General features: G+C 40.8%; 2 protein-coding genes across 8 annotated transcripts in view; one reads left to right on the top strand and one right to left on the bottom strand.

Moving 5' to 3' along the window:
• The window catches only part of eif4g1b (eukaryotic translation initiation factor 4 gamma, 1b), a 33883-nt gene extending 32197 nt beyond the window's left edge, over positions 1 to 1686 (top strand). For all 3 annotated transcript variants that reach the window (XM_035533929.2, XM_081699678.1, XM_035533928.2), the window contains 2 exons: positions 4 to 144; positions 363 to 1686. In XM_035533929.2, the coding sequence (XP_035389822.1) occupies positions 4 to 144; positions 363 to 544 (323 nt within the window). In that variant the 3' untranslated portion in view covers positions 545 to 1686. The remainder of the gene's footprint in view (positions 1 to 3; positions 145 to 362) is intronic.
• Positions 1687 to 2006: 320 nt separating this feature from the next.
• On the bottom strand, positions 2007 to 14353 carry LOC113580381 (chloride channel protein 2-like). 5 transcript variants are annotated; one of them, XM_081699679.1, is made up of 23 exons: positions 14171 to 14353; positions 13064 to 13175; positions 11110 to 11241; positions 10693 to 10821; positions 10147 to 10280; positions 9918 to 9995; positions 9599 to 9677; positions 8974 to 9099; positions 8769 to 8853; positions 8333 to 8434; positions 8044 to 8128; positions 7649 to 7804; positions 7479 to 7548; positions 7269 to 7379; positions 6691 to 6904; positions 6291 to 6424; positions 5802 to 5956; positions 5137 to 5161; positions 4069 to 4136; positions 3887 to 3925; positions 3289 to 3393; positions 3018 to 3104; positions 2007 to 2711 (listed from the first exon to the last, which is right to left on the bottom strand). In XM_081699679.1, exons 1-23 carry the CDS (start codon positions 14300 to 14302, stop codon positions 2532 to 2534), a joined length of 2538 nt encoding a protein of 845 aa, XP_081555805.1. In that variant the 5' UTR covers positions 14303 to 14353; the 3' UTR covers positions 2007 to 2531. The 5 variants fall into 5 exon arrangements, 2 of the variants coding, with proteins under 2 accessions (XP_081555805.1, XP_026870685.2); XM_027014884.3 differs by having other exon boundaries at positions 2008 to 2711; positions 5898 to 5956; XR_014117788.1 differs by lacking the exons at positions 2007 to 2711; positions 3018 to 3104; positions 3289 to 3393 and having other exon boundaries at positions 4812 to 5161.
• Between the last annotated feature and the right edge of the window lie 1562 nt (positions 14354 to 15915).

Raw genomic sequence — 15915 nt, 5'->3', positions numbered from 1 at the left:
CAGGTGAGAATCCATATAAAGTAGATTCTAAAGAGATTTCCCAGAGGGCCAAGCTGCTGCAGCGCTATATTAAGGACGAACACAAGGAGCTCCAGGCTCTTTATGCCCTTCAGAGCCTAATGGTACAAATGGAGCAGCCACCCAGTAAGTGTGTGCCTGTTTTTGTGTATAGACCTGTGAAGGGTTGTTTGTATGTCTTACTTTATTGTTTCAATGAGTAATTAATTGCTAAATTAAAGTAATTAAAAGTTATTTTTTCATTGTAAAGCATTCTTGGTTTTGTGAAAGATATAAATTGAAATGTATTACTGCTCATCACATCTTGTCTCACTCTACCTGTGTCTCACTCTCTCTCTATGCAGATTTATTGCGGATGTTTTTTGATGTGCTCTATGATGAGGATGTGATTAAGGAAGAGGGATTCTATAAGTGGGAGTCCAGCAAAGACCCAGCCGAACAACAGGGCAAGGGTGTCGCGCTCAAGTCTGTCACTGCCTTCTTCACCTGGCTACGGGAAGCCGAGGATGAATCGGACAACAGCTAGATTTCTGGCAGTGCTCAGAAAGCATTTCTGAGTAGGAAAGTGAATCATCCTAAGAGGAATAAAGTATTTGAAAAGAGGATGTTAAAGAGCGATTCTGCTTTGAATTGCAATATCAGCCGTCTTTTTTGTTTGTTTGGGGTTTTTTTTTGGTTGTTTTATGCTACAGAATGTTGTTTGAACTGAAACAATAATACAATTTCAAGAGAGAGGATAAGAAGCCTTATATGCTGCAGGAGGCCTTGTTCCGTTTAGCTGTTCTAATTTCTACATAAACTTCCTTCTTTTGCCATGGGGGACACCTTTGACATCTCCCTGACTTAACTCCACAAAGTCACTAAATGATGTCACAACAGCGGTAGAGGACTCTCTCTCCACCCTGATTATGGAAAGCTGCTCAGTTTGTTTTTAAATTATCCTCACGCATTGCATTGGACACTCATCATGGCCGAATGGGTGGTGTGTGGTACACAGAAACACTTGCACAGGGGAGAAGTAGCTGTTGTGGTTTCAGTTTCTTCTCTGCTTTTTCCCCCCGTGTTAAATGAAGTGTGGTGTGGAATGTTTTCTCTAAGCACCCCCCCCTCCTAAATTTTTTTTTTTTTCCCGTTTGACTACAGTAAAAAAAAAAAAAAAAAAAAAAAAGTGAAATGTTTGCATTCCGGAGCCACAGTTGGACAGACCGAAGGAGGGGTGAGTGAACTGCTTCCTGTTGGCTCCGCTTGGTGTTGCAGAAGAAAAGGGATGGTTGGGACATGACCTTTTGACTCTTGCTGCTGCTGAGGGGGCAGATTTACACTACTGCCACCGCAAACCTGTCTGGTTTTACCTTCCCCCACTTAAGGGGGGGTGGAAGACCTGACTGAATGAAGGATAGAGGAAAAAAGGGTTTACTCAACCCACCGTCTGTAGTACATTTTATACAGAGAAATCATTATTAAAACTTGAACATATTTAGAAAGATCAACTTAAAAAAAGACAAGTATTAAAATAAATTAAAGCCAAAAAAAGAATGAAGCAGTAGGAATCCTAAAGGCCTTTTCTGCTACCTGGAGTGGAAATGCATTTCAGGATAGTCTGTAAATAAAAGTTTTGTTTTTGTTTTATTTCTGTTTCAGTAATAAAAATGCTAACTTTTAATGTCATGTAATCCCCACCCCCTTTTTCTTTACGTGAGTTTTCTGTATTTATGTTCTATTGACTCTGTGATTTCGCTGTGAGGCTTTGGGATAATTATCCTTCTCAAGTTTACTGATTACAGCCTTTTGTAAATAGTTGTTCTTTTTTGCTTTACTTTATGAAATATTTAAGAGAAATTAATTCCTCTTTTCACATCTGAAACTGGAAAAGATAATAAAGGATGTTACAAAAAAAAAACCCAAAGCAACAATTCAGAATGTGTTGAGATTTGTAGGGTGAGGCAAACTTCCCCGCTTTCCATGTCTCTCTTGCTCTCTATCACATCAGTGTGATTATAGAATATCTCACACTGACGGTTCTATATTTATACTTGGAAAGAAGAAATGGTCCTAGGCAGCTGTTTAGTTTTGTTGTTTTTTTTTTTATTTGTTGTTTTTTTTTAAAAAAAACTTTATTTTATTGATTTCAGCCTATTGATTTATTCAGATCCATTATATCTGCTAATGCAAACATAACATGAAAATCGGGGGCAAAACAAAACAAGCATTACTGGTAATTAAACATTTTTGATGTGAATACCAAATATTTTGGGACATTTTGGGTAAGTATACTTACTACACAGATGGTCCATGGGGAGGGTAAATGAACAGGGAAAGCCTTATAAACTGGATTTTGTTTAGTTACACATTATTTAATTGTGAAAATTACTGCAGTGTTTAAAAAAATGTAAAAAAAAAAACAAACCCCTCAGGGGCACCCCTTTCATCCTTTAAAACCCTGAACTCCCAGCATAATCTCTAGGGCAACACCACCACCAATACCCCCCAATCCGAAATCCTCCCCTTCTCCCTCACTTGTCAGGCTCTGGGGGGAGGCTTAGGCTGCTCTCACTCCCCAGCAGCCTTTCAAGCTCTGTGGCCTCTGCCGTTGCCGTGGCCCTGCTCGTGCTCCGGCTGTCTCGGAAGCTGGTCATGGGGGGGTGTGTTGTGGTCCCGTGCACCTTCACTGTTCTTTCTATGGCCTTGTACACCTACAACAACATGGCGGACCCTGTGAGGCCAGGCCTTGGTACGGTCCTATAACTGCTGAATTGGTTATGTGCAGCTGTTTAGTCCTGTTGAGCTAAAGGTTGTTGCTGGTATCAAAGTCTAGATCTTTATGCTTAAAACAAAAAGATAGTAATAATAAAATTCATATACCACTTGAGATTGATCTGCCTTCTGGAGAGAACGTTCACCTTGTGCAGGGATACGTTGTGTGCCTATAACGGCATTTCCCCTTTTAAATGTACTTTATTTCCTATACTAATGTTGACACGGAGCTTCTGAACCCTCACCTCTTGACGAGACACAACCCCTGTGAGTTTCCCAGTGTTGGTCACGTAGGCTTGTTCCAAACCCATCAGAGAGAAGATACTGATCACCTGAACAACAGAAGGAGAAGGAAAATGGAAGAAGTAAAAGAGACTGTTTTGTGTGCGTGTGTGTATACATACACAAGACATAAGCTGTATGACTGGATAAGAAAGTCTGCTTCATGAAATGGTCACATGGTATAAGTTGCAAAAAGGGATCCATTATTTTTATTACACCAATGTACACGCGCACCTTCTGAAGCGACGTGTATTCCACAAGCTGAATGGAGGCGGGGTCTATCTTGCAGTTGTTGAAGTTGACCTGCGCATCCATTTGTTGCTCCTCCAGTGCAACAGTCTGCCCATAGAGAGAGAGAGTGAAAGGAGGCATGTTCAGGACAACAAAACAGAAAAAGGTGTTGGTGTATGATGGCTCAATTGTTGGGTTTGTATTTTTGGGGTTTTGTTTTGTTTTTTTACCAGCATCTGAAATGTCTGCATCTGCAAAAATGAAAAAACAAAACTTCCCCCATGACCCATATCTTTTCGGGGCTGTCTGTCTATCTTAGGATTCTAAGCCCCTCCCTTAAACGAGTCTAACCAAAGATATGAAATGTTGAAATCAAACAAAGTATAATAGCATGAGTTCAGTTAGATAATTGGTCTTTACCTTGAATGTTTAGTTTAGTGAATCCAGCTCTCCAAGTAAAACTGTAGATTATGCTTTATGGTATAAATGATTGGTTTTCACCTCCTAACATACAAATTGTGTGCGAGATCATGTTTGTTTGCTCATTCAGTGCTTTGCCCCTGACAGATCAATCTGTGCATACAATGTGTTGTACTGTTACCGCTTTTGTAGTCAAGGTGTCTTTCTCATCGGCATCAACCTAGACAGAAAAAAAAAGAACAACCCTTACCCTGAAGTATAAAAGACCAAAAACAATGAAGGCTTAAGAGCAATGTTGTGACTGAATGCAGAAAATCTCAGTAGCACATTTATTTTTAAGTAATATCAGATGAGTGCTTTTACCTCTATTCCAACTGCTGAAGCATCACTGCTGGCCTGACTCTTTAGGGAAACATGTGAATCTTGAGAACCTAAGGCAGAAGGTTAGGGATAGTGGTTATGTGCCTCGCAAATGAGTTAGATTAGCTGCATGGCAGCCATTATCCAGTGCCTTCTTAGATGGAACCACAATCCAGTTAAGATAGGATTTCTCAACCCAATCCTTGGTACACAACAGACAGTCCAATTTCATTTATTTATTTATTTTCCTTTTTCTACCCCAACTCCCACCAAGAACCAAGCTGTTAAAAACACCAGCTTCATTCATGTGCTAGTAGCTGGGACAGAGCAAATATAGGGATTGTTTAGTGAGTTCCTGAGGACTGGTTTGGGAAACCCTGTGCTAGCAGACCTGAGTTCAGTGCTAACAGAGTTCCACTTTCCAAAGCAAACCCTAAGCACATGTGGAAAAGCCTAGGAAATATTCTCAAATCATTACCTTTTTCCACAGGATCCCATGCCTTTCTGCTCAGGATCTGCTGCCCTGCAATACAACTACAGTCTAAAACTCCTCACCCAGCTAGAGAAAGGGCTGCTGGAGCACTGGAGCAGACTGTTACTTAAGGAAGTGTAGGACAGCAGATCTCCAGGAATGGGATCTCAAACTCTGTGGACATCGTACAGGAGAAACCGTGGATAGAAAGGGCAGCTACAGGCCCCTTGGGAAGCACCAGGGGGATTGAGCAGTGATTGGAAAAGAGGCTTACCACCAGGAGGAACCAAGCACCAGCCACCTCTGCTTTACACCCATGTCCACTCTGCAGTGGAGACTGTGGATCTGTGATCTGCCATCTGTAGCCATCTGGAGATCCACTGGACAACCATGCTCAAGCTCGTGTAATGCTGAGCAATGTTGTCTTTTCACTTAGTCTGCCAAACGCAGTGTTCCTTAAGAAATAATATTTCACTCTGATGCAAAGTACACATGCCTTGCCTATACTGAATGTATAGATAGCTATCAAGGAAACTAATTTCCTTGTGTGCATGTGTGCGCACAGTTGTATGTGTTTGATGCTATCTCAATCTCTGTACCTCTTTTCTTTTTGTGTGTAGAGTCCTGCAACACACACACGCAAGCTGTTAGGATGTGTTAGCACTGAGCTAAAGGAGATTAGTATAGTGCACTAACAGCACTATTCTTGAGCTGCAGGGCTAAGGTTCTTCGTTTAAGGCATTCGAAAAAAGGTCATGAACATGCAATGCAGTTCATTTCTTGGCCTTATTTTTACTCTGACATCCTCCATGTGAACCTGATGCGTATGGAACAGGTGACCCCTTCCGAAGTGTGAACAGGCAGCGAGTGCAGCATTTTCCATGGCCAAACTTTTACCACTGCTACCTCATCTTTTATCATTGTAAGGGAACAGAGCGTAGAAACAAAGTACATTAGATGTAATGCTGTTGAACTTTCACAAAGGACAAGTATTGCCCTGTATGGACAAGGGATAAAAATTCATAGTTATTTTCTATGACAGTGAAAAAGGTAAGTTGACATGAGAAGAAAGAAAAGTTAGGTACATATTATTTAGTAGTTTACCCAAAGCTATACTGTCAATGTTAGTAGATTGGTATTTTCTTTGCATTATAATAAAAATGTTAAATGATTAAAAATAAATGAGTTATTTAAAATGCTCTCTCCTAAGCACACTATTCTGCACATTGGTACAGGCACTTCATCCCCTTGTCTTAGACCTGACCTCTTGGTTGACATTTTGGCTCTCATCTTCATTGCTGTGTGTGCTTGTCTGCTGAGGTTGTTCGCACAATTGCTTCTTTTGGTGCGGGCAACTGACCTGGCACAGGAGCAACTCCAACTGGGCACGCTCAATGGAACCCACCAGCAACATCGACTCTGAGAAGGAGAAGAAAGAGATAGAGGCTAAACTAAGCAAACCACCAACAACCCTGCATCACTGCTTTTCAGTGCAAACCATGGCTTTGATGCTGGTTGGGGTGGTTGGGATGGAGGGGATTGTGGAACTGTAAGTGGGGGGAGGGACCTTTGGGCTGGAGTTGTGGCCAGGCTCAGTGTGCACGATAAGGGAGAGAAGGAGTACAGCGTGCAGGGAGGAGGCAGGATGCAACATTTCATCGCAGAAAAAAAGGGTTTAAACAGGGAGGAGAAGATGTTTCAGATGTAGTTTTTCTCTCCAGCATTCTTATATACAGGATTTGTGTGGGTGTACCTGCAGACTTCACCAGAGGGAATGTGTCAAGGTTGTCTGTGAGCAGGATGTTATGCAGGTCTCTGTAAGTGCAGTTTAGATTCAGGTGTTTCATATCAGTCGCCATGATGTCTTTCACCTGCAGATTTGTCGTCCTACAAAGCAACAACGGGGAGAGACGATGTCATTACATATATGGCACTTATGAAAACGTTCATGAAAATGTGTGTGAGGTGTGTGTTTTTGTCACATAAAATCTATCATGTCAAACCCGCACATGAATGCCCAGAATAAACTACCCTATGCCCACACACCCACATGACTTGCATATGAATTCATGAATGAACTAGCTGTAGGACCTAATATGTAACAGAGAGAGAGGAAACGGATGGTGAGAGTAACAATGGTGAGTGATGCTCACGGCGGGTGATCCCAGCTGAGATCGGGCAGGCATGGCAGTCTCTTGATTTGTATGAGTGATTCATACAGTGATGGCTGGAGACTTTGGGCCACTACATTGGCCACTATGACAGAGAAGATGGTGGGGAAAAGATAGCCAATCTGACCGGTCAGCTCAAACACAATCATCGCCGTGGAGATGGTGTGAGTGGCTGCTCCAGACATCGCTGCTGCACCTATATGTGCATGCGCACACACACACACCCCAAAGCACAACAGGCAGAAAGGAATCTGTCATTATGTGCTTCAACATGTTGGAATTGAAATTGAAATTAAACATATTTACCTCTATATAGGGTGAGGTTTTTTTTTTTAAATAAATGTTTTATTAGTTTTGTATTATATGATTTATAGTTTCAGCCCTTATATAACACTCTTGGCTCTAATATTAAGATTCTACTGAAAACCTTGATCGACTGAATCAGGTGTGTTAGTAGGGTTGGAAGTTGACTACAGAGAGTGGTAGATCTCCAGGATTGCAGACGGGCTTAGATGGTGATATGGTTTGCCTACCAAAAATGTGTTTGTGTTTTATATTACCTGCTACAGCATAGCTTCCTGGTACCACATGGAAGATGGTGTGGTTTGCGTGTATTGCTTCAGGTAATACAACAGCCGTTACCTCACCTACCAGCCGTCCAAGGCCTGCACCTGATTTACACAATGACACAAAGACATATTTAGGCTCTTCAGTTTTGTTAACTTATCTTTCACACTATGCATAAATACACATTTCATACACACACTTACCAATGACGAAAGCTGGCACAAAAGCACCACAAGGCACGGGCATAGAGATAGCTACGGCCGACATGAAGAACTGGTAGACATAAAGACATACAGCATTTATAGCACAGTGCGTGTATGTGTGTGTGTGTCCGGACATTAACATGTCTGACGACGATGATGATGAGGCTGACCTTCATGACAACAGAGATGGTGAGGGTGACGAAGACACTGACGTAAGGGTGTTTCCAAGCAACTGAGTGGTCTTCGTGCTCAAAATGATCCCCTGTGAGGTGCGTTGACCATGTATAGTTGTCAAAGAATGCGAGCAAGGTCTCCCTCTGTGTCAGCTACGCACAGAAAGTTAGTATGAGCAGGCAGGAAGTGATGTGAGATGGAGCCAAATATATGGGGTGTTTTTATACTCTCTTCTCTTTTAAAGATAGCAGACCTCAAAACCTCAAAATGACCTCGAAACCTCAAAATGACCCCGAAAGCAATGTACATCACTAGCTAATGATCTTCAACCTTTAAAGTTGTGTGCCAATTTCTGTGCAGGTGTGTATGCGTGCGTGTGTGTGTGTTTTACCTGGCCTGCCATGAACTGTCCAAATCCAGGGGGAAAGGTCAATGAGGCAATCACAAGAGTGACCAGAGCAGGATACAACAAACGCCTGCACACACCCACAAACACATCCAAGAACAGATGATATGCATGTAAGGAAGAGAATAGATCACCTATCTCTCTATATCCCTCCTTTCTGTCTGTCATACTCGTTCTCACCGTTTCTCTCTCACATTCTCATTCAGTCACTCTAACATATACATACACATGCACAAACTACACAAGCTGCTCCATGACTTTTTTAGACACTCACGTCTTGGCGAGGAACTGGCTCAACCGTGTTGGGCTTCTAATGAAGCGCACCATGACACTGTTCATGAAGACGAAGAAAGCGCCAGCAAGACCACTCAGTGCCCTAAAGAGAGAGGGAAGAGAGGTGGAAGAGTGAGGGAAAGGAGACAGAACAGTGAGAAGGGAGAGCGAGGAGGGCAGGAAGAGGGAGCAACTCGTTGTTGTGCAAAAATACACACACAAATGCAACAGCTCAGGCCATTAAAGTTCAAAAGCATTCGGAAAAGCGATCTTATACTTGCAAATGATTTCACTTTACAGGAAATGGACTGACTAAATCTAACAAGATTCAAAAAGCAGTCTTCAGATCATCTCCACCACTGCACAGTGTACAAAGTGACATCTAAACATCTAAACTTTAAACTTTGACCTTTAACCTAGAGAATAGGCACACCTACCCAAGGATGCAAAAGGAAAGGATTTCAGAGAGTTCATAGGGGAATTCCAAGCGGTAATGCGTGTCAAACAGAGGCGTGATGGTTTCTGTAGAGAAGCATGAAGTAATTATTATTATTATTATTATACTATTATATACTTATTTAATCTCGCTTTCTCTCTCTGTCTCTCTCTCTCTCACACACACAGACACACACACAAACCCACCATAATGTCCACTCCATACTGGTAGTATTCTGAAGATGAAGGCACTGATGGAAGCAGCAAATAATCCTTTCCAGTAGTTTCTCACCATAAGGAAAGATGAAGCAACCTCTATACTGTAGAGCAAGCCTGAAACACATACACACACATAGTGTAATGAAGGCTAAGAGCAGCATCCTCATTCATTTCAAACACAGGTCTTGCAAGAATGCACGATTATGCTCCCAGTCTGCTGGTTTCCATCACATTACCTTCTTCTTCAGTGAGTGATGGCATCCATCAAACTGCCCTCTCCTTCGGGCAGCATAGTCCTGTATTTCACACCCTTTGTGTGTCCCCCTAGCATCTACCCATTGCACCCCCCTGCCTGCAGCTTTCATTCCCACACTGCCTAGGCTTCTCCCCACTTCTGACGCCATTCGTAGTGATATCCACATTTACATAAAAGTGTTACACCCGATTCCATTCAGATCAGCACAGGTTAGCATTTGTCTGTTCTAACCCCACCTTATTCACACTCCACATGGCTCCCTGAGAGGGCTAATTAGCACTGAGTCGGGTGTGTTAGAGCAGGATACATGCTACTCTGGAGCAGAGCAATGGGCCTCTAACACAAGTGTGTTCTCACCTCCAACAGGGGAGCCAAAGCAGGCGGCGATACCCACAGCACTGCCAATTACCAACAACTCCGCATTCAGAGACTCACGCTGGGACACAAATACATACAATCGAGCAGTTATCGTGAGATGTTACACAATGCAGAGGATGAGAAGAGGCTCCAAGTCACTCTATATCTTAATCAGATTCCATGAGTCAGTAAACACATGTTACATTGTAACATATTTGTCATGCATTTAAAATTCTTTTTAAAGGATTTTTTGTTACTGTTGTTGTTTGCTTATATGTTGTTGTTTTTTTGTTTGTTTGTGGTAAAGATTTGAAGGTACCTCCTTCACACCGCCGATGTATGCAGCAAGTCTGTTCAGCTGGGTAGCACACACACCTCCAATGTGCACAAAGGGACTCTTGAAGAATAGAATCAAACAAACAAAACACATTCAAATTGAGAGAATAGGGGTTAATGGAAGAAAAAAGAGCTTCTTTATGAGCCTCTGAGTCAGTTTATGTGTGTGTGTGTGTGTGTGTGTGTGTGTGTGTGTGCGTGCGTGCGTGTACCTCCTTCCCTAGGGGCATGCCGCTGCCCAAGGCACAGGTGAGGCCCACTATTTTGGCCACTAGAGTGTTCAGACTGAGGTGATCTTTGACCATGCCTCCTTTTACAATTGTCTTTATCTCTGGGATTCCAGATCCTGTTGGGGTCACATCATAGTTCATTAGGATCTGATATACGCATTACAGGTACCACATGAGCTAAGTGAGAATGTAACTGTTTATACATGGATCATACTTAACAGCCGTTGTGCTTGTGTATGTGTTGTGTTGTGTTTGTCAGAGGGCTGGTGTTTGTGTATGTGTTGTGTCATATTTTAAAGAGGTGTTGATTGTATATTGCTTTTAAAAGGTTTAGGTGGTGGTACAGTGAGTTTTTTCAGAGATAGTTGTGTGTTTGACAGTTTTAAGTTTATAATTAAGAGCTTTTGATGGTGGTATTGAAGTCTATAGCCTTGCAGTTGCCAATGTGTTTAGCACATTGTTTGCATGTGTTCTCAACTTCCCATGTGTGTTTTTTTGTTTGTTTGTTTTTTGTGTGTGTGTGTATACCAGCAGCCTGTGGTCCTACGAGATAGGTGAATCCTGCTGCAAAGCAGATGAGCAGTATAGGGATGGACACCCAGATCAGATACTGCAGGAACAAATTATGGTGCGCTAACTCATACAGCCATAAGGTAGCTAGACAGAAGGAGAGAGATTCAAATCATCTTGGAGAAAGAAGACATAAAATTCAGACCACAAAAACTTACATGTGATAGGTGAGAGTGAGATAGAGAGAGAGAGAGAGAGAGAGAGAGAGAGAGAGAGAGAGAGAGAGAGAGAGAGAGAGAGAGAAAATTGAATAATAAAACATAAAGAATTTAATTATCGCACCCCCCAAAGGTATGCCTTTTTGATACCATAAATAGAGAAGATGCGAGACATTTGGCTTCACTCTACCCTACTAAATCCCTCACACAAACTCACTGTGCAGGAAAAACTCGATGGCAAATTCCATGGCCCAACTGGCGAAGGCTGTGAGGATGGCCAGCAGAGTGAGAATGATCCAATCCTCCCCAGCATGCAACATCATGAACTTTTCCCACCGTGGGCTGAGGACTGCAGATCCCACCGCAACAACCACAACACACATGCCGCCATCATACACACACAGCAATGACACACACACAACCAAAACACTAAATATGATTGATGTCACCCGCACTGGATGGACTGCAGAGAAGTCGCTACTCATCAGATATTACAAATCTGACATTGCATTGCAAGAGCTTTGTAGCAGGGACCATTTACCATAAAGAAGAGTCAGCATACAGAAATAATGAGGTATAATAGGAGTGACTATGCCAGAAGCCATGCAGAATCTCACACACACACACACACACACACACATACATACATACATACATACACATACACATACACATACATATATATATATATATATATATATATATACATATATATATATATATATATATATATATATATATATATATATATATATATATATATATACACACACACACACACACACACACACACACACACACACACACACACACAAGCAAAGAAACATACAGTGGAAAATATATTAAGGGCAGTTTCCTGCTGCTAATCTCTAATAATCCTGCCCTGAACCCAAAACAGCCAAGGGATCATAAGAAAGCTCAGAGTCGTACTGAATGTGAGACCAGCGAGATGCCCTAAACAGCTATCTGAGACCATGGAAATGTCACTATACAGAAATATAATACGAGAGGACATTACCATTCAGCAGTCACTTTGACTGTGGCTAAATTGTGTTTTCCGACTGCAGATTTTCTCAAATTGTCAAGATATAAGAAGACTACAATTGGTTAATTGTGATTGAAATAACACTAGGATTTGGGTAACTTTCCAGTTAGCTGTCAGAGAACCAGCACCAAGAGTATATACACCTGCAAAATTCTTATTTATGGAATTTGGCAGACACTTTTAACCAGAGTATCTTACATCAGCTGCCTAGGAATCAAACCCATGGTCTTGATATTACTAGCACCATGATCTACCTGCTCCAACAGGTGAGCTGCACTGTGCTATAAGCGTTGGGAAGAGCATCTACAAACCCAGAGGAACTGAAAACACATCTACTGCAGCACAGGTCTTAAGACTAATCCAACTCATGAATTAGGTAAATGATTTGTAGATCTGGTACAGTTTTCCATGGATGGCAGGGGTGTCAGTTGAGTGGTTGTGTGCATCAGGTATGAACTGGGAAGGCAGCAAAACTTGCTCATACTGTATCTGTGCAGTCAGTGGTTTCGATGAGAAAACAATGTGAGTGGCTTGTATATGACAGAGACTTGTATATGAAAAATTATCCCGTTCCCTCCAGACAGGATTCTTCATTCTATAGCATCCACAACCGACAACCCTGACCCCTGGTCAACTGAGGAAATCCAAGACCAAGAGGGCTAAGGACACATAGAAGGTAGGGAGGTACCACTCACCACCTACTTTTATAATATTATATATTGTTACTATATTAGAGTATTATATTATTTTATGAAGGTGTGTAGTCAAACATCATGGCCATGCACAACTTTCGTTGACTATCCTCCAGCCATTCATCATTGGTTTGTTTTTAGATTACTGGTCTTCTATTAGCTGGATGGGTTTGGGAGGCACACCACTTTCAGGTGGAACCAGTAAAGGGGTGCAAGGTTTTAAGCTTCCATGACATCTGTGGAAATAATTCCACCTCTCAGGATGTTTAAGATTTTAACAAATATTTGTGTTTGTGTTTTGCTCCTACTGCTTAGGAACAAGGACAGTGGCTTCGAAAAGCACATTTCCAAAACAGTCATTATCAGTTGCCTCTAGTCAAAGTCAGTACAACTAGTTCAGTGCTACATAGTCCCAAGCTTCTGTGATTACTCACATCTACACATGGTCTGGCGGAACTTGCTGGACGCCTGTGATTGTTTCTGTTCTGTAATGACCCGTTTGAGCTGGCCCTCATCTTCTGGGTCATCTGTCTTACAGCCAGACATCTGTTGAACAGCAAGAAGCTTAAAAGAAATGCAAACACACAAATGCACAAACACATACACAAATGTCTTGTATTTCTGTGTTTGTAGGATATTTCCATTGTGATACGATAGCTAATTAATACTATCCATACACCTACACAGTAACCAAAAGAAAGTGTTTTGGGTATTTTATGTTTTACAATAACATTATAATTCCTTTTGTTTTGTTTTTTTTGTTTTGTTTTTGTTGATGTTGGTTCATTCATTCATCTTCTTCTTTTGAAAAACATTTGTATGCTGTATGCTAGTCTAGCAGAATTCTAAGTAGCAAGTGAATATTAATTCAGCTGATCTTCCTTTCACTCCTGTTCCTTGAACTGTTGGTGGTGACAGCCAGTGAAGTGTCTTCTGATATTACATTGGTACAGCCACATAAAAGAAAATGAGTCTGGCCAAAACAACGCCTACTATAACGTTTTGTGATTATCTTTATTATGGGTTTTTATGGAAATGCCATCTTTTTTCTGTAGAGAAAGAGACTCACTATGGACGTTTCCATTTAAACCTCCATATCAATTCCACACACACAAACACACACACAGACGCACACGCACACACAATGTTTACAATCTAAACAGCGTTTGCTGTGTGATCGAATAGACGGAAGCAGGCTAAATGTTATTAGTTTGCAAACTGATAAAAATGATCTATTAAATGATTAAAAGCCAAAACAATATTTACATGGTAGTATGTAAACTGACACATCATATTACCACGTTGAACAAGTTAGACGAGAAATTATTTAACATTATTTAAACATACCATGAAGTTAGTATAACATCAATTAGAATAGCATTCTACAAAACAAGAAACTAATCTTACCCCCTTCCCATCATTGCACAATAACTACAACCTCTTTCTTGTTTGAGTAGAATGAAATGAGGGTTTCTTTGATTACAGAGAATGGAAGCAGCTGACTGGCGGTTGCTATTTGCGGCACTTGGTGCAAAACTCACCAGGGGTTGCTCACACTGCTGCACGCCTTTATCTCCCGCCTCTGCGGCCATGGCTGCGAAGCGTCTCAGTGGCGAAAAGAAATAACTTCCACGGTGACAGTGGTGTGCCACTATTGAGTAGTGTTGCTGCATTTTATACCCCTATTAAATTTTGTAAAGCTGGACTGAGGCGGGACAACAAACGTAGAGAAAGACTCGCCCATTTTCCACTACAACTAACTCTGACTTCTCCAAGAAACACAATGACTGTGTAATCTGAAGATTGTTAAGCCTCCGGCGCCTCTTCTGTGTCTGTACTGTATTTTCAAAGTAAACTATACTTTACTACTTTAGTGAACTACTGTACTTTGTACAGTTTGAAAAGAATGGAGATGCTAGTTTTCGATGATAGAAACAGTATTTTTGTTTTTTTCTGTCATATTTTCCCTTCAGTGATTAAATAAGAAACGGACTGCTTTCTTAATAGATTTTTTGAAATAAGAGTTACTATAGAAGTCGGTTTTATGCACCTGTATAGACGTAATATAAAATAAGTATTGCGGCGTGATTTAATTCCGACTGATTAAGTTTTTAATTTTGGGCTGAACCCAAATAAGCCAGGACAGCATATTCGAGAATGAGCAGAACCCCTCAATAAAACTGCGGACACTGAGCTTTTCCTATTGTCTATCATGCATATCATGGAAAAGTGAAAGATAAAATACCTAAAATACAATACAAAGTTTGTTACCACATTTAAGTAGAATGACTCAAAATGAACAATTTCAAATTTTTTTAGATTAGGAAATAGTAGGACAGGACAGCAAGACTTGGAGAAGGTCGTAGTAGCAGTATTATTGCCCTCTGTTGCCTTTAGTCTCTGTGGCAAACCCGTACATCTACCCATAGTCCTACATTAGGAAGGATAGGGTAGTTCCTCTTCCCCTCCTCTCCCAGTGTGCTGTATAACACAGTGGACAGCAGCTCATAAATATACACTGATTCATGTTACATCATTCAGAGAAACTAACATCATAGTCCACACATTCTTAGTTTGGCAACTGTTGTTTGCAAGTTAGCCTATTAGCTAGATTAACTAGGCTAAACCTCTCAAAACAACTATGCATAGTACATGCCTGATAGCTTGTAAATTGCAATCAAATCCAATCAAAACATAATCAAAATAAATCTCTGAGTCTGACTACTCGAAACATTATGTTGTAAAATGATGGTATTGACAACATAGCCAAGCCAATACAATTGCAAAATTCTATATAAAGTTCATCAAAGACTAACATTTACTTTACCTGACTAATGGTTTAAAACTCGTGTTTTCTGTAAGCCAATTCATGTGGGCTTTTCTGCTAGGATAAGGAGAAGTAAATAAATTGTTATCAAAATTTTGCATTAGTTAAGTGATGACACTGGACACAGTGGCCAAAATGATAACTTCCATTCAAAGTAGGACTTAATAGTAATGAGCCTAAAGATTGCTCTATCCAAACATTTACAAAGATATACCTATATACTTTTATATAAGGTATATAAATATATCTATATTTCTAGATCATTTCAATATGAGGGTTGCAATCATTTGAAACCACATTCATCACCCACTTTTTTAGAAATATTTTTACTCGAAACAATTTGAGTTTAATATTGTAAAAGTGGCACAAACTGGCATTCCTTAGCCCCTGTGTAATGGTCAGTTTCTGACCACTGCGCTGTTACTGGCTGGGTATTTTTAGATGACAAACCAATCTCAA

Source organism: Electrophorus electricus, chromosome 17, assembly GCF_041902795.1.
Source record: "Electrophorus electricus isolate QZ-2024a chromosome 17, ASM4190279v1, whole genome shotgun sequence".
NCBI classification, from domain to species: domain Eukaryota; kingdom Metazoa; phylum Chordata; class Actinopteri; order Gymnotiformes; family Gymnotidae; genus Electrophorus; species Electrophorus electricus.
This window is presented reverse-complemented; position numbering and strand designations above follow the sequence as displayed.